This window comes from Artemia franciscana, chromosome 4, assembly GCF_032884065.1.
Source record: "Artemia franciscana chromosome 4, ASM3288406v1, whole genome shotgun sequence".
NCBI lineage: Eukaryota > Metazoa > Arthropoda > Branchiopoda > Anostraca > Artemiidae > Artemia > Artemia franciscana.
Window position 1 is genome coordinate 4,633,452 of NC_088866.1, and position 25,405 is coordinate 4,658,856.

Genomic DNA, 25,405 nt, shown 5'->3' on the forward strand with positions numbered 1-25,405 from the left:
TTGTAGTTGTGTCCCTATGTCCCACCTGTGAATATAGATAGATATATATATATGGTTTTAACTACGTAAAACTTGCGAATATACAACATTCTTTGCTGTCCCATTGTCTTTGCATATAAATAGATTGTCAGGTTTACCGACTCTTGAACATGCAACATATAATGGTCCATGGGAAAACAATCTGTATTCAGATCTATACCTCATGATTCTAATGATTGCCCTTGAGCTTTGTTGATGGTGATTGCTAATCGACCATTCCCTGTCCCGGTGTCCCGGTCGTCATTTACATCCCCCTGTTTCCCCCGGTGTCCCCGTTGTAGTTGTGTCCCTGTGTCCCGGTCGTCATTTATATTCCCTGTGTCCCGGGTCCCGGTCGTCATTTGTATCCCGGTGTCCCGGTCTGTATATACATTCGTTTTTTAGTTTTGTTTTTCTCCTTTATTTTTTTCCTTTTTTTTTCTTTTTTAGCTTATTTAGATTTTTAGATTTTTTAGTTTTTTTATTAGTTTTTAGTTTTTTTTTCTTTTTAGTTTTTTTGTCCCGGTCGTCATTTATATCCCCCTGTTTCCCCCGGTGTCCCCGTTGTAGTTGTGTCCCTGTGTCCCGGTCGTCATTTATATTCCCTGTGTCCCGGTCGTCATTTGTATCCCGGTGTACCGGTCTGTATATACATTCGTTTTTTAGTTTTGTTTTTCTCCTTTATTTTTTTCCTTTTTTTTTCTTTTTTTTATACTCCCTGTGTCCCGGTGCTTTGTTGATTGCTAATCGAACATTCCTTTTGTCCTGGTCGCTTTCTCTTTGAGTGTCGTCATTTATTTTTTTCTTTTTTAGTTCTTTTAGTTTTTACCTTTTTTAGTTTTTTTTAGTTTTTAGTTTTTTTAGTTTTTTACCTTTTTTTAGTTTTTTTAGTTTTTTTAGTTTTTTAGCTTTTTTATTTTTTTTATTAGTTTTTAGTTTTTTTGTAGTTTTTGCCTTTTTTTTAGTTTTTTTAGTTTTTTAGCTTTTTTATTAGTTTTTAGTTTTTTTTTGTAGTTTTTGCCTTTTTTTAGTTTTTTAGTTTTTTTATTAGTTTTTAGTTTTTTTTTCTTTTTAGTTTTTTTGTCCCGGTCGTCATTTATATCCCCCTGTTTCCCCCGGTGTCCCCGTTGTAGTTGTGTCCCTGTGTCCCGGTCGTCATTTATATTCCCTGTGTCCCGGTCGTCATTTGTATCCCGGTGTACCGGTCTGTATATACATTCGTTTTTTAGTTTTGTTTTTCTCCTTTATTTTTTTCCTTTTTTTTTCTTTTTTTTATACTCCCTGTGTCCCGGTGCTTTGTTGATTGCTAATCGAACATTCCTTTTGTCCTGGTCGCTTTCTCTTTGAGTGTCGTCATTTATTTTTTTCTTTTTTAGTTCTTTTAGTTTTTACCTTTTTTAGTTTTTTTTAGTTTTTAGTTTTTTTAGTTTTTTACCTTTTTTTAGTTTTTTTAGTTTTTTTAGTTTTTTAGCTTTTTTATTTTTTTTATTAGTTTTTAGTTTTTTTGTAGTTTTTGCCTTTTTTTTAGTTTTTTTAGTTTTTTAGCTTTTTTATTAGTTTTTAGTTTTTTTTGTAGTTTTTGCCTTTTTTTAGTTTTTTTTAGTTTTTTAGCTTTTTTATTTTTTTATTAGTTTTTAGTTTTTTTTGTAGTTTTTGCCTTTTTTTCTCTTTGAGTGTCGTCATTTATTAGTTTTTGCCTTTTTTTCTCTTTGAGTGTCGTCATTTATTAGTTTTTTCCTTTTTTTTTTTAGTTTTTTATTGGTTTTTACCTTTATTTTAGCTTATTTTTCAGTTTTTTCCTTTTTTTTAGTTTTTTTTTATTTTTTATTTTTTTTAGTTTTTTACCTTTTTTTAGTTTTTTTAGTTTTTTTAGTTTTTTAGCTTTTTTACTTTTTTTATTAGTTTTTAGTTTTTTTTTGTAGTTTTTGCCTTTTTTTAGTTTTTTCAGTTTTTTTTTAGTTTTTTTTTGTAGTTTTTGCCTTTTTTTAGTTTTTTTAGTTTTTTAGCTTTTTTATTTTTTTTATTAGTTTTTAGTTTTTTTTGTAGTTTTTGCCTTTTTTAGTTTTTTCAGTTTTGACGTCACCTGATCCAGTTTTTTCAGGTGACGTCACCTGACACATCCATCCACACATCCATCCACAACTTATTTTTATATATATAGATATATATATATATATATATATATATATCTATATATATAAAAATAAGTTGTCTGTGTGTGGATCTGTGGATCAGGTGACGTCACCTGAAAAAACTGGATCAGGTGACGTCAAAACTGAAAAAACTAAAAAAAGGCAAAAACTACAAAAAAAAATAAAAACTAATAAAAAAAATAAAAAAGCTAAAAAACTAAAAAAACTAAAAAAAGGCAAAAACTACAAAAAAAACTAAAAACTAATAAAAAAGCTAAAAAACTAAAAAAACTTAATAAAAAAAATAAAAAAGCTAAAAAACTAAAAAAACTAAAAAAAGGCAAAAACTACAAAAAAAAACTAAAAACTAATAAAAAAGCTAAAAAACTAAAAAAACTAAAAAAAGGCAAAAACTACAAAAAAAAACTAAAAACTAATAAAAAAATAAAAAAGCTAAAAAACTAAAAAAACTAAAAAAACTAAAAAAAGGTAAAAAACTAAAAAAACTAAAAACTAAAAAAAACTAAAAAAAGGAAAAAACTGAAAAATAAGCTAAAATAAAGGTAAAAACCAATAAAAAACTAAAAAAAACTGAAAAAACTAAAAAAAGGCAAAAACTACAAAAAAAACTAAAAACTAATAAAAAAAGTAAAAAAGCTAAAAAACTAAAAAAACTAAAAAAACTAAAAAAAGGTAAAAAACTAAAAAAAAATAAAAAATAAAAAAAAAACTAAAAAAAGGAAAAAACTGAAAAATAAGCTAAAATAAAGGTAAAAACCAATAAAAAACTAAAAAGAAAAAAAGGAAAAAACTAAAAAAATTTTCATCTAAAAAACTAAAAAAAACTAAAAAAGGTAAAAACTAAAAGAACTAAAAAAGAAAAAAATAAATGACGACACTCAAAGAGAAAGCGACCAGGACAAAAGGAATGTTCGATTAGCAATCAACAAAGCACCGGGACACAGGGAGTATAAATGACGACCAGGACATAAGTAAAAAAAAACTAACAAAACTAAAAAGAAGGTAAAAACTACAAAAAAACTAAAAAGAAAAAAAAACAAAAAACTAATAAAAAACTAAAAAATCTAAAAATCTAAATAAACTAAAAAAGAAAAAAAAAGGAAAAAAATAAAGGAGAAAAACAAAATAAAAAACGAATGTATATACAGACCGGGACACCGGGATACAAATGACGACCGGGACACAGGGAATATAAATGACGACCGGGACACAGGGACACAACTACAACGGGGACACCGGGGGAAACAGGGGGATATAAATGACGACCGGGACAGGGAATGGTCGATTAGCAATCACCATCAACAAAGCTCAAGAGCAATCATTAGAATCATGAGGTATAGATCTGAATACAGATTGTTTTCCCATGGACCATTATATGTTGCATGTTCAAGAGTCGGTAAACCTGACAATCTATTTGGATCAGGTGACGTCACCTGAAAAAACTGGATCAGGTGACGTCAAAACTGAAAAAACTAAAAAAAGGCAAAAACTACAAAAAAAACTAAAAACTAATAAAAAAAATAAAAAAGCTAAAAAACTAAAAAACTAAAAAAAAGGCAAAAACAACAAAAAAAACTAAAAACTAATAAAAAAGGTAAAAAACTAAAAAAGGCAAAAACTACAAAAAAAACTAAAAACTAATAAAAAAAATAAAAAAGCTAAAAAACTAAAAAAACTAAAAAAACTAAAAAAAGGTAAAAAACTAAAAAAACTAACTACAAAAAAACTAAAAACTAATAAAAAAAATAAAAAAGCTAAAAAACTAAAAAAACTAAAAAAAGGCAAAAACTACAAAAAAAAACTAAAAACTAAAAAAAAAAGCTAAAAAACTAAAAAACTAAAAAAAAGGCAAAAACTACAAAAAAAAACTAAAACTAATAAAAAAAATAAAAAAGCTAAAAAACTAAAAAAACTAAAAAGACTGGGAAGCGCCACCCCAACAGCTAGTTGGTGGGGGCGCTTCGCGCCCCCCCCAAGCCCCCCCGCGCGCGTAAGTCGTTACGCGCCATAATAGTTACGCGCCATTGTAGTTGTGTCCCTATGTCCCACCTGTGAATATAGATATATATATATATATATGGTTTTAACTACGTAAAACTTGCGAATATACAACATTCTTTGCTGTCCCATTGTCTTTGCATATAAATAGATTGTCAGGTTATCCCCCTGTTTCCCCCGGTGTCCCCGTTGTAGTTGTGTCCCTGTGTCCCGGTCGTCATTTATATTCCCTGTGTCCCGGGTCCCGGTCATCATTTGTATCCCGGTGTCCCGGTCTGTATATACATTCGTTTTTTAGTTTTGTTTTTCTCCTTTATTTTTTTCCTTTTTTTTTCTTTTTTAGCTTATTTAGATTTTTAGATTTTTTAGTTTTTTTTATTAGTTTTTAGTTTTTATTTATTTTTAGTTTTTTTGTCCCGGTCGTCATTTATATCCCCCTGTTTCCCCCGGTGTCCCCGTTGTAGTTGTGTCCCTGTGTCCCGGTCGTTATTTATATTCCCTGTGTCCCGGTCGTCATTTGTATCCCGGTGTACCGGTCTGTATATACATTCGTTTTTTAGTTTTGTTTTTCTCCTTTATTTTTTTCCTTTTTTTTTCTTTTTTAGTTTATTTAGATTTTTAGATTTTTTAGTTTTTTTATTAGTTTTTAGTTTTTTTTTCTTTTTAGTTTTTTTGTAGTTTTTACCTTCTTTTTAGTTTTGTTAATTTTTTTTTTTACTTGTGTCCTGGTCGTCATTTATACTCCCTGTGTCCCGGTGCTTTGTTGATTGCTAATCGAACATTCCTTTTGTCCTGGTCGCTTTCTCTTTGAGTGTCGTCATTTATTTTTTTCTTTTTTAGTTCTTTTAGTTTTTACCTTTTTTAGTTTTTTTTTAGTTTTTAGTTTTTTTAGTTTTTTACCTTTTTTTAGTTTTTTTAGTTTTTTAGCTTTTTTATTTTTTTTATTAGTTTTTAGTTTTTTTGTAGTTTTTGCCTTTTTTTTTAGTTTTTTGTCCTGGTCGCTTTCTCTTTGAGTGTCGTCATTTATTAGTTTTTTCCTTTTTTTTTTTAGTTTTTTATTGGTTTTTACCTTTATTTTAGCTTATTTTTCAGTTTTTTCCTTTTTTTTAGTTTTTATTTTTTTTAGTTTTTTACCTTTTTTTAGTTTTTTTAGTTTTTTTAGTTTTTTAGCTTTTTTACTTTTTTTATTAGTTTTTAGTTTTTTTTTGTAGTTTTTGCCTTTTTTTAGTTTTTTCAGTTTTTTTTTTAGTTTTTTATTGGTTTTTACCTTTATAGTTTTTTTAGTTTTTTAGCTTTTTTATTTTTTTTATTAGTTTTTAGTTTTTTTTGTAGTTTTTGCCTTTTTTTAGTTTTTTCAGTTTTGACGTCACCTAATCCAGTTTTTTCAGGTGACGTCACCTGACACATCCATCCACACATCCATCCACACATCCACAGACAGACAACTTATTTTTATATATATAGATATATATATATATATATATATATATATATATATATATATATATATATATATATATACTAGCTGTTGGGGTGGCGCTTCGCGCCACCCCAACACCTAGTTGGTGGGGGCGCTTCGCGCCCCCCCCCAAGCCCCCCCGCGCGCGTAAGTCGTTACGCGCCATAATAGTTACGCGCCATTGTAGTTGTGTCCCTATGTCCCACCTGTGAATATAGATATATATATATATATATTGTTTTAACTACGTAAAACTTGCGAATATACAACATTCTTTGCTGTCCCATTGTCTTTGCATATAAATAGATTGTCAGGTTATCCCCCTGTTTCCCCCGGTGTCCCCGTTGTAGTTGTGTCCCTGTGTCCCGGTCGTCATTTATATTCCCTGTGTCCCGGGTCCCGGTCATCATTTGTATCCCGGTGTCCCGGTCTGTATATACATTCGTTTTTTAGTTTTGTTTTTCTCCTTTATTTTTTTCCTTTTTTTTTCTTTTTTAGCTTATTTAGATTTTTAGATTTTTTAGTTTTTTTTATTAGTTTTTAGTTTTTATTTCTTTTTAGTTTTTTTGTCCCGGTCGTCATTTATATCCCCCTGTTTCCCCCGGTGTCCCCGTTGTAGTTGTGTCCCTGTGTCCCGGTCGTTATTTATATTCCCTGTGTCCCGGTCGTCATTTGTATCCCGGTGTACCGGTCTGTATATACATTCGTTTTTTAGTTTTGTTTTTCTCCTTTATTTTTTTCCTTTTTTTTTCTTTTTTAGTTTATTTAGATTTTTAGATTTTTTAGTTTTTTTATTAGTTTTTAGTTTTTTTTTCTTTTTAGTTTTTTTGTAGTTTTTACCTTCTTTTTAGTTTTGTTAATTTTTTTTTTTACTTGTGTCCTGGTCGTCATTTATACTCCCTGTGTCCCGGTGCTTTGTTGATTGCTAATCGAACATTCCTTTTGTCCTGGTCGCTTTCTCTTTGAGTGTCGTCATTTATTTTTTTCTTTTTTAGTTCTTTTAGTTTTTACCTTTTTTAGTTTTTTTTTAGTTTTTAGTTTTTTTAGTTTTTTACCTTTTTTTAGTTTTTTTAGTTTTTTAGCTTTTTTATTTTTTTTATTAGTTTTTAGTTTTTTTGTAGTTTTTGCCTTTTTTTTTAGTTTTTTGTCCTGGTCGCTTTCTCTTTGAGTGTCGTCATTTATTAGTTTTTTCCTTTTTTTTTTAGTTTTTTATTGGTTTTTACCTTTATTTTAGCTTATTTTTCAGTTTTTTCCTTTTTTTTAGTTTTTTTTTATTTTTTATTTTTTTTAGTTTTTTACCTTTTTTTAGTTTTTTTAGTTTTTTTAGTTTTTTAGCTTTTTTACTTTTTTTATTAGTTTTTAGTTTTTTTTTGTAGTTTTTGCCTTTTTTTAGTTTTTTCAGTTTTTTTTTTAGTTTTTTATTGGTTTTTACCTTTATAGTTTTTTTAGTTTTTTAGCTTTTTTATTTTTTTTATTAGTTTTTAGTTTTTTTTGTAGTTTTTGCCTTTTTTTAGTTTTTTCAGTTTTGACGTCACCTAATCCAGTTTTTTCAGGTGACGTCACCTGACACATCCATCCACACATCCATCCATCCATCCATCCACAGACAACTTATTTTTATATATATAGATATATATATATATATATATATATATATATATATATATATATATATATATATATATATCTATCTATATTCACAGGTGGGACATAGGGACACAACTACAATGGCGCGTAACTATTATGGCGCGTAACGACTTACGCGCGCGGGGGGGCTTGGGGGGGCGCGAAGCGCCCCCACCAACTAGGTGTTGGGGTGGCGCGAAGCGCCACCCCAACAGCTAGTATATATATATATCTATATATATAAAAATAAGTTGTCTGTCCGTTACGCCAGATTATATCTTATCTATATATAAAAATGAAACTAAACTGAAAAGCAAACTGAAACTAAAAATGTAGAAACTGGGAATTGCATAAATATTTCTATATATTTTGACAATAGATTAAATTAATTCGAAAACCTTATAACAGATATTTATAATTTTGAGGTTTATTATAAATTGTTGAGTGTTAGCATGCTTGGCACGTAAAATTTTTTCTAACAGTCAATGTTAGAATGAAAACTGACAAATTGAAAAATATTGAAAAAGATAGAATGTTACCAAATCCTACAACAGAAGAAACAGTCGAGGAAACTGCTCAGAGAGTTAATGCCAAAAGGCTTGCGGCTAAAGAACGCAAAACCGTGCAATTAGAAGAAGATCAACCTGGACAGCGAGAGTCAAAACGTATCAAAACTGAAAATGATAGCGATGATGATTGGGTTTGGGATTTTGACTTGGATAAGGTTATCAATGTCTACCAGATTTTACTTAAAAAAACAAAGGTTCGGCGATATGTATTTACGTCTGAAAAATAAAGAAGAAAAAGAAAACTGAAACAAAAAATGTAAAAACTGGGAATTGCATAAATATTTCAAAATATTTTGATAATAGATTAAAGTAATTCAAAAACCTTAAAAAAGATACTTATAATTTGAGGTTTGTTATAAATTGTTGAGCTTTAGCATACTTGGCACGTGAAGATTTTTCCAACTGTCAATGTTAGAATGAACATTGGCCAACAGACCGACAGAATTTGCGATTGCTATATATCACTTGGTTAAAATCAAGTGCCATAAAAAGGTAAAAAACTAGAAAGAAAAAAAGCTAAAAAAGCTAAAAAAGCTGCAAAACTAAAAAAAAAAGAAAAACTGAAACAGAAACTATATCTATATCTATATATATAAAAATAAGTTGTATGTCTGTTGACTGACGTCATGTTTGTGTGTCGACTGATGTCATGTTTGTCGACTGAAGTCATTATGAGGATTGAGCATTATTCCGTCATGAAGTTTTTTGTCGACTGACGTCATATTTGTCGACTGACGAAATTACAGACATGGACACCGGGACACAAAGGACTACCGGGAAACAGGGAATATAAATGACGAACGGGACACTCAAAGAGATATTACAGACTGGGTTACGGGACAAAAATAACGACCGGGACACAGGGAATATAAATGACGACCGGGACAAAGGGACACAACTACAACGGGGACACCGGGGGGCATAGGGGGGATATATAAATGACCACCGGGACACAGGGAATGTTCAATTAGCAATCACCATCAACAAAGCTCAAGGGCACATTCGATTAGCATTTGCAATCACCATCAACAAAACTCAAGGTCATTCATTAGAAAAATGTGGTATAGATCTTAATACTGATTGTTTTTCCCATGGACAATTGTACGTTGCATGTTCGAGGGTCGGTAAACCTGACAATCTATTTATATGCAGCGACAATTGGACAGCGAAGAATGTTATATATTCGCAAGTTTTACGCAGTTCATTTGTATTGTATCTATCTATCTATCTATCTATATAAAAACGAGTTGTGTGTATGCATGTTTGTTTGTTTATAAAAAGAGCGTTTGCATATGACGTCATTATAAGTACATAAGGCTTTGTATATGCACAGACAATGGGAAAGCCAAGAATGTTGTATATTCCCAAGTGTTACGTCGTTCAAAACACATATATAAATCTAATTATATTCATAGATGGTTCACAGGGATCAATCCCTGCAGACGAAATGAATGCTTGCCTGAAAAATTCTAATTTGTGGGCACACGTAAAAACATTAAAATTAACTACAAATATGCATGTCCGATTGCAAAATGATGACTCTGGTCAAACATTTTCCGATCAATTGCTGGCAATTGGAAACGGAAAGCTCCCAGTAGACTCAATTTCAGGACGTATACAACTACCTGCTGAATTCTGTAATTTAGTGACGTCCAAAAATGAATTGATTGAAAAAGTATTTCCGAATATTCCAAACAATTATAAAAATAATAAATGGTTAAGTGAAAGAGCGATTCTTGCACCCAAAAATATAGACGTCCACGAAATCAACAATATTGTTTTGACCAAGATTCGAGACCAGGCAGTCCTTTACAAGTCAGTCGACACAGTTTTGGAACCAAATGAAGCGGTTAATTATCCATCTGAATTTTTAAATTCCATGGGTCTTTCAGGGTTTCCACCACACGTGTTACAACTAAAAATAGGCGTACCAATAATACTGTTAAGAAATATCAACCCACCAAAGCTTTGCAATGGCACGCAACTTGCCGTAAAAAAACAATGGAAACGTAATAGAGGCCACAATCTTGACAGGGCCTTTTGAGGGTGAGGCTGTTCTTATTCCTCGCATTCCTATGATTCCAACGGATCTGCCTTTTCAATTTAAAAGATTGCAATTCCCAATTCGATTAGCATTTGCAATCACCATCAACAAAGCTCAAGGTCAATCATTAGAAAAATGATTGAAGGGTGGGGGTGGCGAATTCATTCAAAATTCATTGAATGAATGGGGTGGCGAAGCGCCACCCCAACAGCTAGTATATATATATAAATGACGACGGGGACACAGAGAATGTTCGATTAGCAATCACCATCAACAAAGCTCAAAGGCAATCATTAGAATCACGAGGTATAGACCTGAATACGGATTGTTTTTCCCATGGACAATTATATGTTGCATGTTCAAGAGTCGGTAAACCTGACAATCTATTTATATGCACAGACAATGGGGTAGCGAAGAATGTTGTATATTCGCAATTTTTACGTAGTTAAAAACATATATATATATATATATATATATATATATATTTATATTTTTTTAGCTAAAGTTGTTTGGACACATATTTTGCGGACAAAAAATAAAATAAAATCCAACTCAATTCGAGACATGGCGTTATGTGTTAACATTGGATTTCCCAGGACGAGCCAGGATTTCAAAATTGAATTGTCGCAGCTCAGCTTGCTCGTCGTCGATTCGTTGACTTGAGGCTATTGAGCCACTGAAGAAGACAATGAGAAGATATTGGTGATGTGACTGCCAGGGAGTCCTGTCGGAGATATCTTTCTTAATGAGATCTGACAATAACTGGGCTAAAGAATCGTGATTCTTGATGAACTTCTGGTAATACCGGAAGTTCATCTTCTTGGTAACTTAAAAAAAAAAAACAACTAAAAACGGAATGTTTTTAGTTTTTTTTTTTTTTAATATTAAAGAAGACCAAGGAACGATCTCAGCTGTGACTTCGTGTTTTGTCTCGGGAAAGCTTTCACGGCGTTTACCTTGCTAAACGAAGGTTCAAGACGTCCAGAACCAACGATGTGTCCCAAATACTGTACTATTTCAGCAGTAACCTTGGCCTTGTCCGGTCCAGCGGTAGCGCCATGCTCCCTTAGTCTCTCAAGAACTACGCGAAGATAATCAAGATGTTCCTCAAGTGACATTGAGAAGATGCAAATGTGGTAGAAAAATGCTCTCATGGGCTCGGGGATATACATTCGTCCAGACAAATAGCCAGACAAAATTCGCTGAGACAAATAGCTATTACCTTGCCGCACCCTCCTATGCACATCAGAATAATTACACTTACCAAAAGAATTATTAAAGCTATCCATAATAGGTATGGACGTACATCTAAAAACTGTTGTACAGCAGGTACGTAAAAATACAAAAAAAAAATGCTAAGAGTCCAAAGAATATTCAGACCCGATATGATTCCTAATACTATTTTTGTTATTTTACGATTGGAGAAGCTACTATCTTCGTGATCACTTAGTTCCGTAGATTTTGTCATTTTAAAGACATTTTGTGCTCCTGCTATGTCTACTGTTTCTTTGCAAAGATCAGTGGCATTGTTTTTTACCTCCTTCATTTTAAGAGTTCCTTCAAATTCCATATTTAAACCCTTTATGAGAGAAGAATCCAGTTTTTTATATTACAATTTTTAAGAGACAGACAAAAGATAAAGAATTTTAAATGTATTTCATTTCTACTAATCAATGATTTGGACACTAAAATCAGTAGACCCAAAGAATCAAATTATTTTGCTCTTTTTAGATTTGTATGTTACAGAAAAACGTTAAAAGATGATCTTGGAAAAACCTGCATCAAGAGAAAAAAATGACGTAATTTCTTAATTGATGTGGTTATGTTTGTTATATCTTATAGATTTAATTATTATAGATTTTTATTTCTACTGATCTCAAGTTTAATATGGCCTTTAGTTCTCTTTGAAAAAATTCGGTTTCGGAATTTTTTTTTTATAAGGAAAAAGCAATAGGCTTTTCCTGTTATCAACTATCTTCGAAAAGATCTGTGTTGTCTAGCAACGCGAGAGGAAAATTCTCTCGGTAACGGTCAACAATACTTTCATAAGAAAAAAAAACAAAAAAAAAACAAAGAGAAAAAGTAATGAAAGAAGAATGATCAAAAACATTCAAGTCAAGTAGCCTAAAAAGAAAAAAAAAGATTGCAAGCTCTTGGAAATCAGAATAAAAGTTTTCGCCAATTCAACAGCAAAACATATTCTCGTAAATTTATTTTCTTCTTATAGGGGTTCTCTTGACCCAATAGCTAATGGATAAATTTCAAGCAGATTGTCGGTCCTTTTCCGGACACACCAATGTTGGTTAATGTTCAGATACGTTAATGATGGCCAGATACGTTATTTTGATGACCTAAGCACGCAGGGGGCACCCAGCTGACCCTTACGTGTTGCTGTGGCGCGCCACAGCAACGCGTGGCAGGTGTCAGCCAGTATATACATACATATATATATATATATATATATATATATATATATATATATATATATATATATATATATATATATATATATATATATATATATATATATATATATATATATAGTAGCTGTTAAAGTGGCGCTTCGCGCCACCCCAACACCTAGTTGGTGGGGGCGCTTCACGCCCCCCCAGCCCCCCGTGCGCGTAATACGCGCCATATTAGTTACGCGCCATTGTAGTTGTGTCCCTGTGTCACACCTGAATATAGATAGATATATATATATATATATATATATATATATATATATATATATATGTTTTTAACTAACGCGCCACTCCAACACCTAGTTGGTGGGGGCGTTTCGCCCTACAAGCCCCCCGCGCGCGTTAGTCGTTACGCGCCATCGTAGTTGTGTCCCTGTGTCCCACCTGTGAATATAGATATATATATACCTCATCTTCATCCTCTGCCAAATCACCCTCAGGGCTAAAAAAAAAAAAAAAAAAAAAAAAATCTTACCTTCTGATGTGAACTCCAAGAGGAGAGACCTTCACATCAGAAGGTCATATTTTGTTGTTTTTTTTTCTCTTCTTTTTTTGAGCAGTGAGGACGACTTGGTGGAGGTCCTTGTCGAAACATTTGCCTGATTTTTGTCTTCATATTTTGCTAATGGCTCACAAAATCATCGTATTTTCACCTATCTTATTTTTTCCATTTATTATTTCCTTTCTTGGTTTCATAATACATATGTAAACAAAATATGAAGGGAAAACATTGAATATTTTGGATTATCCAAATTTGACAAGGAGTACCGGATGACAGCCAAGGCCTTTTAGAGGAAAGCACCACATGCCACTATATCGGGAAAAACTACGTATGTATTATTATTCCATATTAATTTAGGAAATGTAAATAAATCCTTTCCCGAAATACCAAAAAAATGATCCTGATAAGTTGAGGAATACTTTACGAACGTATTATTGTCCCTTGGCTTGAACAACAGGAAAACATATGGGCTTGTAAAACAAGGAAAGTCACTGTTCTGGCATGGGGGCACTTTTTTTTCTCACTCCCAAATATTACTTTTGGCAACTTCTCCCCCCCCCCCCCAGGGACTGGTGCACTCCCACTTAAAAGCCCCTTGTTTAAATAATCTAAGAACCAAGATAAAAAAAGGAAAACAATCAATAACAAAATAGTAAATAGTGAATAATAAAAGGACGAAACAGGTAATGCATAACAAAAAATAAAATGATTATGGAAGAAAAGACAAAATATTGAAAGAAAGATTATGATGGGAAAATAATGAAAAGAAAATTCAGAATAGAAAGATAATTGAAAGGTAAAGAAAGAATAGATAAAAGATTAAAAGACAATGAAAGGAAAATAATGAAAAGGAAATTTACCCTCAGAGCATCAGCATCTCCTCCCAATAGCTCGTGGATGAGGTCACGAAGGGCATTATTCCTGGCTCCAAAAGAAGGCGGTTGTACAAAGTGACCAGCACCGTTAGACATATTAGTCTGAAATGCAAATAAATCATTGGACGGAACATAATAACCTTCGTAAAAAACAAACTCTACCCCATAGTAACCAAAAATTTAAAAACAAGTTATGAAAAAATACTACCACGTGAGGAAGAATCACCACTTGAAGCCGATTGAGTAATAGTAACTGCCATTTCGGCTAATATTCATTGCAAATAAATATTAATGAATAAATATTCATTGCAAAGTAAATTTATGGAGTTTCGAATTATAGCCCGAAACTCGCCAAATCGAAGTGAAAACTACGGAATCTGACTTAACATAGTCTCACATGGCAACCATCAATGTCGATGCATCTCGTTTATTTTTTTATTTCTCTTCGCCGCTAGTGAGGCACTAAAACATCGTAGAGAAATGTTTAAGGGCTAATTTGAAAGGAAATGCTATTCAGTACCTTTCTTAAGCGAGAAAACATGATACTAAAACGGAATTTTTGACAAACAACTTCATCTTCATATACAAAATGATATGACACATATCTTTAGACAAATGATGATATCAAATACGTTTGATGAGCCTGATTCGGGAATGGTATTTTTTACCATTCAAAATTTTTTAACACACAAAATGGTATTTTTGGTATTATTTCGATTCATTTCAATAGTAAAAGCTTATTGCAAAAACAAATTTATGAGACCTTTGAAAAATTAAATACAAGAGCAAGCTTAATTTTGAAAAAGAATTTAGATTGCAAACACTGTCGGAATTGTACTTTTTTGTCAAACGCTGTTGCATCAAAAGCGCTGTTATAGTGCTGTGATGAAATTTTGTGTAACAGGATTTGATGATGATGTTTAGACGTCTTGTTTAAACCCGGCTGTAGCAAGGACCTTAGTAGTCAATTAGTCAAAAAAAAAATCAAATGGTTACATTTAAGTAAGGTATTTTTCTACACTTTTTTCCTTTTCTTTATTTCGTCAGCGCTATTTGAAAGTTGAAACATGAGCGATGTAGGACAAAATATACAGAAAATGTATTATGTGGGCTATATATTTGCACATTGGGAAGGAAGGCTTGGAGGTAAAATAAACTGAAGCGCTTTTATGAATGATTTAAGTAAGTAGTATAAGTAATATATAGTTTTCTGTAGAGCAAAATCTAACAGTTCAAGATACCAGTTCAGTTATAAAGAGCGAGTCAGGCCGATAGTAACCAAAACTCTAGGTAAACTTCCCAATAGTAACCAAAAGAAAGAAACTTTTAGAACAATTAATACATCAAAGAATTGGCTTGACATGCTGATTCCAAATATATACAATCTATTTAGGAGATCTAGTTGCCCTCCAGTTTTTCGGCTACTTAAAAAGGCAACTACATGTTTTAATTTTTAACGAACGTTTTTATTAGTAAAAAATATAAGTAACTTAAGAATTAACTTACGTAAAAAACTTTTATATTCTTATATTTTTACTAGCTTTTCCCGGTATAATGTTTTAAATATTAGTCAGATTCGTGACTACCAGGCATCAATTTTTGTGTTCCAGAGCATGAAACATATATGCCCTGAGTATTTTCATGATTATTTTTCCATGAATCAGGAGTACCATAATTATGATACGAGAAATTCACAACTTTTAAGCCATAAACAAAGAAAAACAGTTCGATCATCATATGTGGTTCGTAATCTGGGGCTTTCTGTTTGGAATAGTCTGCCAGCTAGCAGCAGGTAGTCTGACACTTTATACAGGTTTAAAAATAAATTGAAAACATTTTATTTAACTAATAGATTTTGAAGGGCGGGAGATTTTTAATGTCTTTTTTTCGTAAGTTTCTTGGAGTGGGGTGGGGGCTGAAACAGGTAAATAATATTTAATAGGATTATTTTGTTGCATTGTGTTCAAGTGTATGTGTTGTTGTTGTTTTTTATATAAGACTAGCTGTCTGTAATTTATCTTTGAGTGTCCCGGTCGTCATTTATATTCCCTGTGTCCCGGTCTGTAAATACATTCGTTTTTGAATTGGTAAATGATGCAATAAATTTTTTATTTTTTTCCTTTTTTTCATTTTCAGTTTTTTTTTGGTTTTCACCTTTTTTCTAGCTTTTTAGTTTTTTTTTCTTTTTTCTTTTTAGTTTTTTGTAGTTTTTACCTTTTTTAGTTTTTTTATTTTTATTTTTTTTTAGTTTTCTTTTTCTCCTTTATTTTTCAGTTTTTTCCTTTTTTGTTTTTTTTTTCCAGTTTTTAGTTTTTTTTATTAGTTTTTAGTTTTTTTGCTGTTTTTACCCTTTTTTTTAGTTTTTTTTCTTTTTCATCTTAGTTTTTTACCTCTTTTTTAGTTTTTTTCAGTTTTTTTTTAGTTTTTACCTGTTTTTTTTTTGTTTTTTCTAGCTTTTTTCTTTTTTAGTTTTTTTCTTCTTTTTTATTAATGCTAAAGCCAAGGTTCGAACATCGGACCTCTCGGACCTAGAATCTGGAACAAAACGCTTTACCGACTCATCTACTTCGGCTTGAATACATTTACCTTTTTTAGTTTTTTTTATTTTTATTTTTTAGTTTTCTTCTTCTCCTTTATTTGTCAGTTTTTTTCCTTTTTTTAGTTTTTTTTTCTTTTTCAGTTTTTAGTTTTTTTATTAGTTTTTTTTTCTTTTTAGTTTTTTACCTTTAGTTTTTACCTTTTTTGATTTTTTTTTTACTTTTTTTTTTACTTTTTTACCCTTTTTTAGTTTTTTTTAGTATTTTCTTTTTAGTTTTTTTGTAGCTTTTATCTTTTTTAGTTTTTTTCTTTTTTTGTATTAATGCTAAAGCCAAGGTTCGAACCTGGAACCTCTCGGACCTAGAACCTGGAACATAACGCTTTACCAACTGAGCTACTGTATTTGTATTTGTATCAGATTAACGACACTTCTTGACTACTAAGGCCCCTGCGTCGGCCCTGTAGTGCATTCCTGCAGCATGGTTCGATCTCTAAAACCCGTATTACCACGCTAAGGTCAAACCAGCTGCGCCAACACAGGTAGATATATAACTGAGCTACTTCGGCTTGAATCCATTCGTTTTTGAATTAGTATTTGATGAAATAATTCAGACATCATATGCGGACAGTGACGTCACTCGACAGACACACAGACAACTTATTTTTATATATAGTTTTTAGTTTTTTTGTAGTTTTTACCTTTTTTTTTACTTTTTTTAGTTTTTTTTTTTACTTTTTTAGTTTTTAGTTTTTTACCCTTTTTTAGGTTTTTAGCTTTTTAGTTTTTTTAGTATTTTCTTTTTAGTTTTTTTTTGTAGTTTTATCTTTTTTAGTTTTTTTCTTCTTTTGTATTAATACTAAAGCCAAGGTTCGAACCTGGAACCTCTCGGACCTAGAACCTGGAACATAGCGCTTTACCAACTGAGCTACTGTATTTGTATCGGATTAACGACGCTTCTTGACTAATAAGGTCCCTGCGTCGGCCCTGTAGTGCATTCCTAGAGCATGGTTCGATCTCTAGGTCCCGTATTACCACACTAAGGTCAAACCAACTGCGCCAACACAGGTAGTTATATAACTGAGCTACTTCGGCTTGAATACATTCGTTTTTGAATTGGTATGTGATGAAATAATTCAGATGTCATATGCGGACAGTGAGGTCACTCGACAGACAACTTATTTTTATATATATACTAGCTGTTGGGGTGGCGCGAAGCGCCACCCCAACATCTAGTTGGTGGGGCGCTTCGCACCCCCCAAGCCCCCCCGCACGCGTAAGTCGTTACGCGCCATATTAATTACGCGCCGTTGTAGTTGTGTCCCTGTGTCATATAAATAGATTGTCAGGTTTACTGACTCTTGACCATGCAACATATAATTGTCCATGGGAAAAACAATCCGTATTCAGATCTATACCTCATTATTCTAATGATGTGTCCCTGTGTCCCGGTCGTCATTTGTGTCGCGGTGTCCCAGTTTGTAATTTCTCTTTGAGTGTCCCGATCGTCATTTATATTCCCTGTGTCCCGGTCATCATTTGTGTCCCGGTGTCCCGGTCTGTAATTTCTATTCGAACAATCCTTGTTTCCCGGTCGTCATTTATATATCCCGCCTGTGCCCCCAGCGTCCCCGTTGTAGTTGTGTTCCTGTGTCCCAGTCGTTATTTATATTCCCTGTGTCCTGGTCGTGATTTGTGTCCGGGTGTCGCAGTCTGTAATTTCTCTTTGAGGTTCCCGGTCGTCATTTATATTCTGTGTCCCAGTCGTCATTTGTGTCCCGGTATGTAATTTCATCAGTTGACAAACATGACGTCAGTTGACAAACATGACGTCAGTCGAGACACAAACATGACGTCACTCGACACACACACACAGACAACTTATTTTTATATATATCTAGATAGACTAGCTGTTGGGGTGGCGCTTAGTGCCACCCAAAGACCTAGTTCGTGGGGGCGCTTCACGCATCCCCCAAGCCCACCACGCGCGTAAGTCGTCACGCGCCATTGTAGTTGTGTCCCTGTGTCGTACCTGTGAATATATATATATATATATATATATATATATATATATATATATATGTTTTTAACTACGTAAAAGTTGCGAATATACAACATTCTTCGCAGTCCCATTGTCTGTGCATATAAATAGATTGTCAGGTTTACTGACTCTTGAACATGCAACATATAACTGTCCGTTGGAAAAACAATCCGTATTCATATATATATACCTCATTATTCTAATGATTGCCCTTGAGCTTTGTTGATGGTGATTAATAATTGAACATTCCCTGTGTCCCCGTCGTCATTTATATATCCCCCTGTGCACCCTGGCGTCCCCGTTGTAGTTGTGTCCCTGTCGTCATTTATATTCCCTGTGTCCCAGTCGTCATTTGTGTCCCGGTGTCCCAGTCTGTAATTTCTCTTTGAGTGTCCTGGTCATCATTTATATTCCCTGTGTCCCGGTCGTCAATTGTGTCCTGATGTCCCGGTCTGTAATTTCACTTCGAACATTCCCTGTGTCCCGGTCGTCATTTATATATCCCCCCTGTGTCCCCGGCGCCCCCGTTGTAGTTGTGTCCCTGTGTCCCGGTCGTCATTTATATTCCCTGTGTCCCGGTCGTTATTTGTGTCCCGGTGTCCCAGTCTGTAATTTCTCTTTGAGTGTCCCGTTCGTCATTATATTCCCCATTTCCCGGTCGTCATTTGTGTCCCGGTGTCCCGGTGTCCCGGTCTGTAATTTCGTCAGTCGACAAACATGACGTCAGTCGACAAACAACTTCATGACAGAATTTGCTCAATCCTCATAATGACGTCAGTCGACAAACGTGACGTCAGTTAACAGACATACAACTTATTTTTATATGTAGACATATAGTTTCTTTTTTAATTTTTTTTTAGTTTTGCAGCTTTTTTAGTTTTTTTAGCTTTTTTTTTCATTTTAGTTTTTTACCTTTTTATTGCACTTTGTATTAACCAAGTTACATATAGCAATCACAAATTCTGTCGGTCAATGTTCATTCTAACATTGACAGTTGGAAAAATCTTCACGTGCCAGGCATGCCAAAGCTCAACAATTTATAATAAACCTAAAAATTTTAAGTATCTGTTTTAAGGTTTTCGAATTACTTTAATCTATTGTCAAAATATTTTGAAATATTCATACGATTCCCAGTTTTTACATTTTTAGTTTCAGTTTTCTTTTTCTTCTTTATTTTTCAGACGTAAAAACATTATCGCCGAACCTTTGTTTTTTTTTAACTAAAATCTGGTAGGCATTGATGACCTTATCCAAGTCAAAATCCCAAACCCAATCATCATCGCTATCATTTTCAGTTTTGGTACGTTTTGACTCTCGCTGTCCAGGTTAATCTTCATCTAATTGCGTGGTTTTGCGTTCTTTAGCCGCAAGCCTTTTGGCATTAACTCTTTGAGCAGCTTCCTCGGCTGTTTCTTCTGTTGTAGGATTTGGTAACGTTCTATCTTTTTCAATGTTTTTCAATTTGTCAGTGTTCATTCTAACATTGACTGTTAGAAAAATTTTTACGTGCCAAGCATGCTAACACTCAACAATTTATAATAAACCTCAAATTTATATATATCTGTTATAAGGTTTATGCCTGTTATAAATATTTATGCAATTCCCAGTTTCTACATTTTTAGTTTCAGTTTGGTTTTCAGTTTAGTTTCATTTTAGTTTGTGTGTCGACTGAAGTCATTATGAGGATTGAGCATTATTCCGTCATGAAGTTGTTTGTCGACTGACGTCATGTTTGTCGACTGACGAAATTACAGACCGGGACAAAAAGGACACAAATGACGACCGGTACACCGGGACACAGGGAATATAAATGAAGACCGGGACACTCAAAGAGAAATTACAGACTGGGACACCAGGACACAAATGACGACCGGGACACAGGAAATATAAATGACGATCGGGACACAGGGACACAACTACGACGGGGACGCCGGGGGCACAGGGGGGATATATAAATGACGACGGGGACACAGGGAATGTTCGATTAGCAATCACCATCAACAAAGCTGAAGGGCAATCATTAGAATAATGAGGTATAGATCTGAATACGGATTGTTTTTCCCATGGAAAATTATATGTTGCATGTTCAAGAGTCGGTAAACCTGACTATATTCACTCGATATATTCACATATATATATATATCTATCTATCTATATTCACAGGAGGGACACAGGGACACAACTACAATGGCGCGTAACTAATATGGTTCTTTTCTCAGTTGTTATACTGAGAGAGTTATTATAGTAGTTTAAAACAAAAGATTAGAGCTAGATGATCGATAATATTTTCTTTTTTTATTTTAGAGAAAGGAGCGTTATAACTAAAATCGGTTAAGCATTAGTACTTTTTTTTTGGAAATTTCAAACTCCCTCCCCCCACGTTTGTATGAATACTCTAAGGAGGGTGGGAAGAGTAATTCATTTCTAGCCAGTGGTTAAATTTTATTGGTTCCTTTTTTGTCTGCATCAAGACTCCTATTATGTTGCATATTGCTTCTATGTTGAATTTCCGAGAAAAAAAATATTAAAAAATTTTTCATTTATATAAAACTGAATTTTCTTACTTTATTAATCATTTCGAAAATTATTAATCATCTCGACATCCTGTAAAATACAAACAGGTTGGAATATAAAATATCACTAAAAAAAAACTTTGAAATTAATTATTTTCTATTTATTAAATTCTACTTAATTATATTCTAATACTTACTTTTCTTTTCAAGGAGTGGTGATGAAGATAAGGCAAAAAAAAATTTTCGAGATCCAATTTGCTTGTACTCACTGCAAACTGCACCTTCAACTTATTTTAATGAAGATAAAATTTCAAAAATTATAAAATGACTAAAACCGTTAGATTATTTGAATTTATTTAACCGTTAGATTATTTGAAAGTTTCCGCTCCTTAAATTTCCGCACCTGAAACAAGTGCCCTCCGTAACCCGCCTCTGATTATGACGAAAAAAACGGGTTGACATTAGTATATTTTGTGATTTTTACCCCTTATCACCCTTGGTCCACCAGAAAAGTACTTTTCTTTGTTCAGTAGTTCATCGTGTTTACATATTAGTTTTAATTACAACTTTCGTTTAGTTTTACTGCTAACTTTTATTACTTTACAACTTTAATTACACATTTTACTATTTACTAGTTTTCAATGACATTCTGATGAAATTTACACTAGGGTTGCGATAAAAGAAAGGTTACGATGTCAAGGTCATGTTTTACGGATGACCGACTGCTAAAGATTATGCTTCATTAAAATGATGCTTTGAATAAGTTTTGGTGGAGGAGGAGGATGGGAAACAGTTTTGGCCTCAGGCAGCTTTGTGCTGAAATAAGATACTATTGGCAGTAGAAAAAAAAATAAAGGTAAAGAATACGGTATTAGACTTTACAGTCCCTACCGGCGGTGCTGATCTGCGTTTCTTGGCCCTTCAACCAGGAAGTGCAATGGGGGGTTGGGGGCCAACCATCCTGTGCTTTCACACACCCTTCCTATTTACCTTCCCCAGATTTCTCCAAGTATCCATTTAGAGCTGGGTTGGCAGTAGTATTTATACCGCTTTATCAGGCTTCTTATTATGCAAGTTCAATACGGAAGAGCAGTGATGAATGTCACATATGACACGCTGAACATGTGGCACAGCGGTAGATAGTAAATCCGTCTTTTTTTTACAATTTCAGAGAGGATCATACTTACAAACGGTTCAGCATCGGCAACTTTGATTTCGCTTGTAACAGAAAAGGTTTCGCCACTGCTGCTAGTAAAAGTTATATCTGATTTCCTATTTCCATTGCTAGTTCTACTTGAGTCAACTTTTCCAAAGTGCTTGTCATTTGGAGGTTGATTTTCTGAAATAAGAAACACCGAATAAAATCTAATAAGCCCGTTGAAATACTTCAATTCAACAGCTACACAAAATTATAAAGACAAAATTATAGAAGAATTAACTTCTTCTACAATTTCTCTCATAAATACTGTTATTGTTCAAAGATTAAAGATGCATTCTTCTGAAGCCTTAAATCCCACACCAGTAAATGATTCGAATAAACCCACAAGCACGATTTACCTACCTTACATTCCGAAAATTACTTCAAAACTGAAAAAAGTTTGTTTAAAGAACAATTTACGTGTTGTATTCACAAGCTATCTAAGTATGATGAATCTTGTTAATTCTGGTAAGGATAAAACCCCAATTACTCGTCTACGAGGGGTGTATCAAATACCATGTAGTTGTGGAAATTATTACATTGGTCGAACCCACCAAAATTTAGGAACAAGATTGCAGCAACACAAAGAAAGTATTGAAAAAGCATTAAAATCTAAATATAACTCCATATCTTTCGATTCAGCTTTAAATAATCATATTTTTGAAAATCCAAACCATTATGTTCTATTTGACGAAACAATTCTAATTAGCAATGACCTAGGAATCAAACAAACTGTCCGTGAGGCAATCGAAATCAAACGAAAATTAAATAATAATGTATCCCTAAATAGAGACATGGGTGAATACACACTCAATCCTATGTACACAAAATTAATTATAGAAAATAATCTAATTCAAAATAAAACAAAAATAGGAGCGAACAAAAACAAGCCCAATATCAAAAGAACTATCAGATTAGCTGCAGAGAAGGCAAATATCGCAATAAGAAATCATTCCAATTTTTAATAAATACAGTTAGTGAAATGAATGAACTTTTTATCTTGCAAAATGCTAGCTTTTATCAGACAGTCTTGGCTGAACTTTTCTTTACGAAGTAATGATGCCAAGGCTATTTTAAAATAAAAACAAATGGATTTTTAACTGAGAACTTTTATTGTAAGTGTTTTATTGATTTTTATTTTTTTATTGCTGAAGATGGCCCTTAGATATAGGGCCGAAATATTCAAATAGGTTTTGTTGGTTCACTGTCTTGGGGAAAAAGTCCTCATTATTCTCTCTTTTGTTGTTGTATTATGGAAAGGCAGTGTGGTCTTCGTCATTATTAACTTCTTCTATAGATAATACATCCCGAAGAGTTATTTTCTGATATCCAGATAACTCGGACTATAATAGCACACATATTTCAGACACCTTGTTTTGTTATCTTACTGTTTTGTCCTTTTGTTCTATACTTTATTATTTTTTATCTTTCGTTTTACTTATTATTTTATTATATACCGTTTTATTCTCAGCTTAAAAAAAAACATTTTGTTTAGGCAATTTTCTTTTTCGTTGATAAAGGCTTCCGGATATGAAGCCAAAATGTACAGACTTCTATAATTATTTTGTTTTAAAAAGTTTTTCTTATTTATTTTCACTGTCTTACTAAAGTTTTAAATGTTTATAATTTATTTCCGTCTCAATTATAAACAGAAAAGTTGTGTGGTCTAAAAATTATCACATGAGACTTTTGTCATTATTCACTTAATAGCCCTATAGGGTTCGAGTTAAAGCTGTCGGAGAAGTTAACATTGAGCCGGTAAGTCACATAAGGGATGCTCAAATGCACTAGGACTGAGAACTGACTAAGAAGGAGGGAGAGAAGAGAAGGAAGAGAGAAAGAGAGAGAGAGGGGTAAAACAACGCAGCTACGCTAAATACAAACAAAATAAAATTTGGTTATAATGAACAAGAAGAATGTGAACACTAAAAAGAAAGAACGAAAATAAACAAACAAAATACCTTTAACGTTAAAATATTGTTGTTCTTGCTTTTTCTTTTTCTGTTCAGCTACTTTCTTGACAAAGGGTCTATCTGGCTCCACATGGTTTGAAGGACCTAAAGACGGGAACTCTGAGTCATCAAATTCTGGCTTCTTTCCAACTGGCTTTCTTTGATTGTTATTCACCAGATCTGCACGACTAATTAGCTGAATTTTTGAGCCGATATTGGAAGAACCACCTAAATCCCCGTTCGGAATGTGTTTCGGGATTTTTATGCCAAGACTATCACTTGGTAATGAATAATCAATCCTATCTTCGTCTATTGGCATTTTTGATTTCTTCTTTTTCGACCTATCTGGCTCTATGCCAGCTTTACCGCTTTGAACAGGTATATTGACTGAGCTGGCCTTTTTTGGAGGAATATGTTTGATGGGAGGAGCTGAAATAGAAGGCAATCTTGGAAAATCATTTTTAGGCACTTCGATCACATGTGACATAGGTTTAGGCTCAGTTTTCCGTCCCCATTGAGGACGAAATTCGTCCTTGCTTGTACTAGGCAGTGCTGGAAAATCTTGTTGAAGCCCAGCAGGGGTACTAGATTGGAGCTTGATATTATTAGTACTCGAAACCCGGGTCACCATTGCTCTTGGCTGACCTGGTGCAGACTTGACGGTGTTGGTCTGTGAAATGGTGCTACTAGTTGATGCTTGAGGGTAGTTCTGTTTAACTTTTATTTTCACGTTACTATCATCTTGACTACTTAAACGAACCAATACAGTGGGTTTACCAAGACTTGGAAAATCTTCTTCATTTCTAGAAGTTGAGCCAACCTAAACGAAAATAAGTACTAAAACTTAAAATAAAGAATAACAAAGAGAGTATATAGAGTGTAGAACAAATTATAAAACAAAAATAAAAACTAATAAAGAGTTTAAAGACTACAAAGAGTATAAAATTCAAAACAAAATATAGACAGGTAAAGATAGTGTAAAAACTAATAAAAGAGAGTATAAAAACTATAAAGAGTATATACTGAGAGTATAAAGAGCATAAAGACTATGAAGAGTATACTGAGAGTAAAAACAACTCTGTATACTTTCGTTCCTCACATTCGTGTTTAAGTCTTAGACTCCGAGATTAAGATTCAGGTTGACTACTCCAATATTGCCGGCAACAGAGAGAAATATAATCTCGCAAAGCATTATATTTTTCTGTCTTCTGCAACTATTCCAACTTAGCTGGTTATCTTTCTGGGTATATTGTGAAAAAGAAGGATATTTCATCTGTGCAGATTCCATAATACCACTTTGTAAATTGCTCTTTCTTCCACTCAGGTACAACAATAGGAAAATTCAAAGTGGGTGATGTTTTTGCAAAGATGGTTGAGGCGAGCGAGAAATTATCAGATATTAACAATTATCTTGAATATGGGTTTTTTCTTGATTTGTGGAATATTTTGTTAAGTG

The 25,405-nt window shown here is 32.9% G+C and overlaps 1 protein-coding gene across 1 annotated transcript in view; it reads right to left on the reverse strand.

Annotated features, from left to right (window-relative positions):
* LOC136025885 (E3 ubiquitin-protein ligase ZNF598-like) overlaps positions 1 to 25,405 on the reverse strand; it is a 111,195-nt gene that overhangs the window by 21,798 nt on the left and 63,992 nt on the right. The window contains exons 8-10 of the mRNA XM_065701932.1: positions 23,959 to 24,769; positions 21,987 to 22,138; positions 13,695 to 13,811 (exon numbers count right to left, since the gene is read on the reverse strand). Coding sequence (XP_065558004.1) covers positions 13,695 to 13,811; positions 21,987 to 22,138; positions 23,959 to 24,769 — 1,080 coding nt within the window. The remainder of the gene's footprint in view (positions 1 to 13,694; positions 13,812 to 21,986; positions 22,139 to 23,958; positions 24,770 to 25,405) is intronic.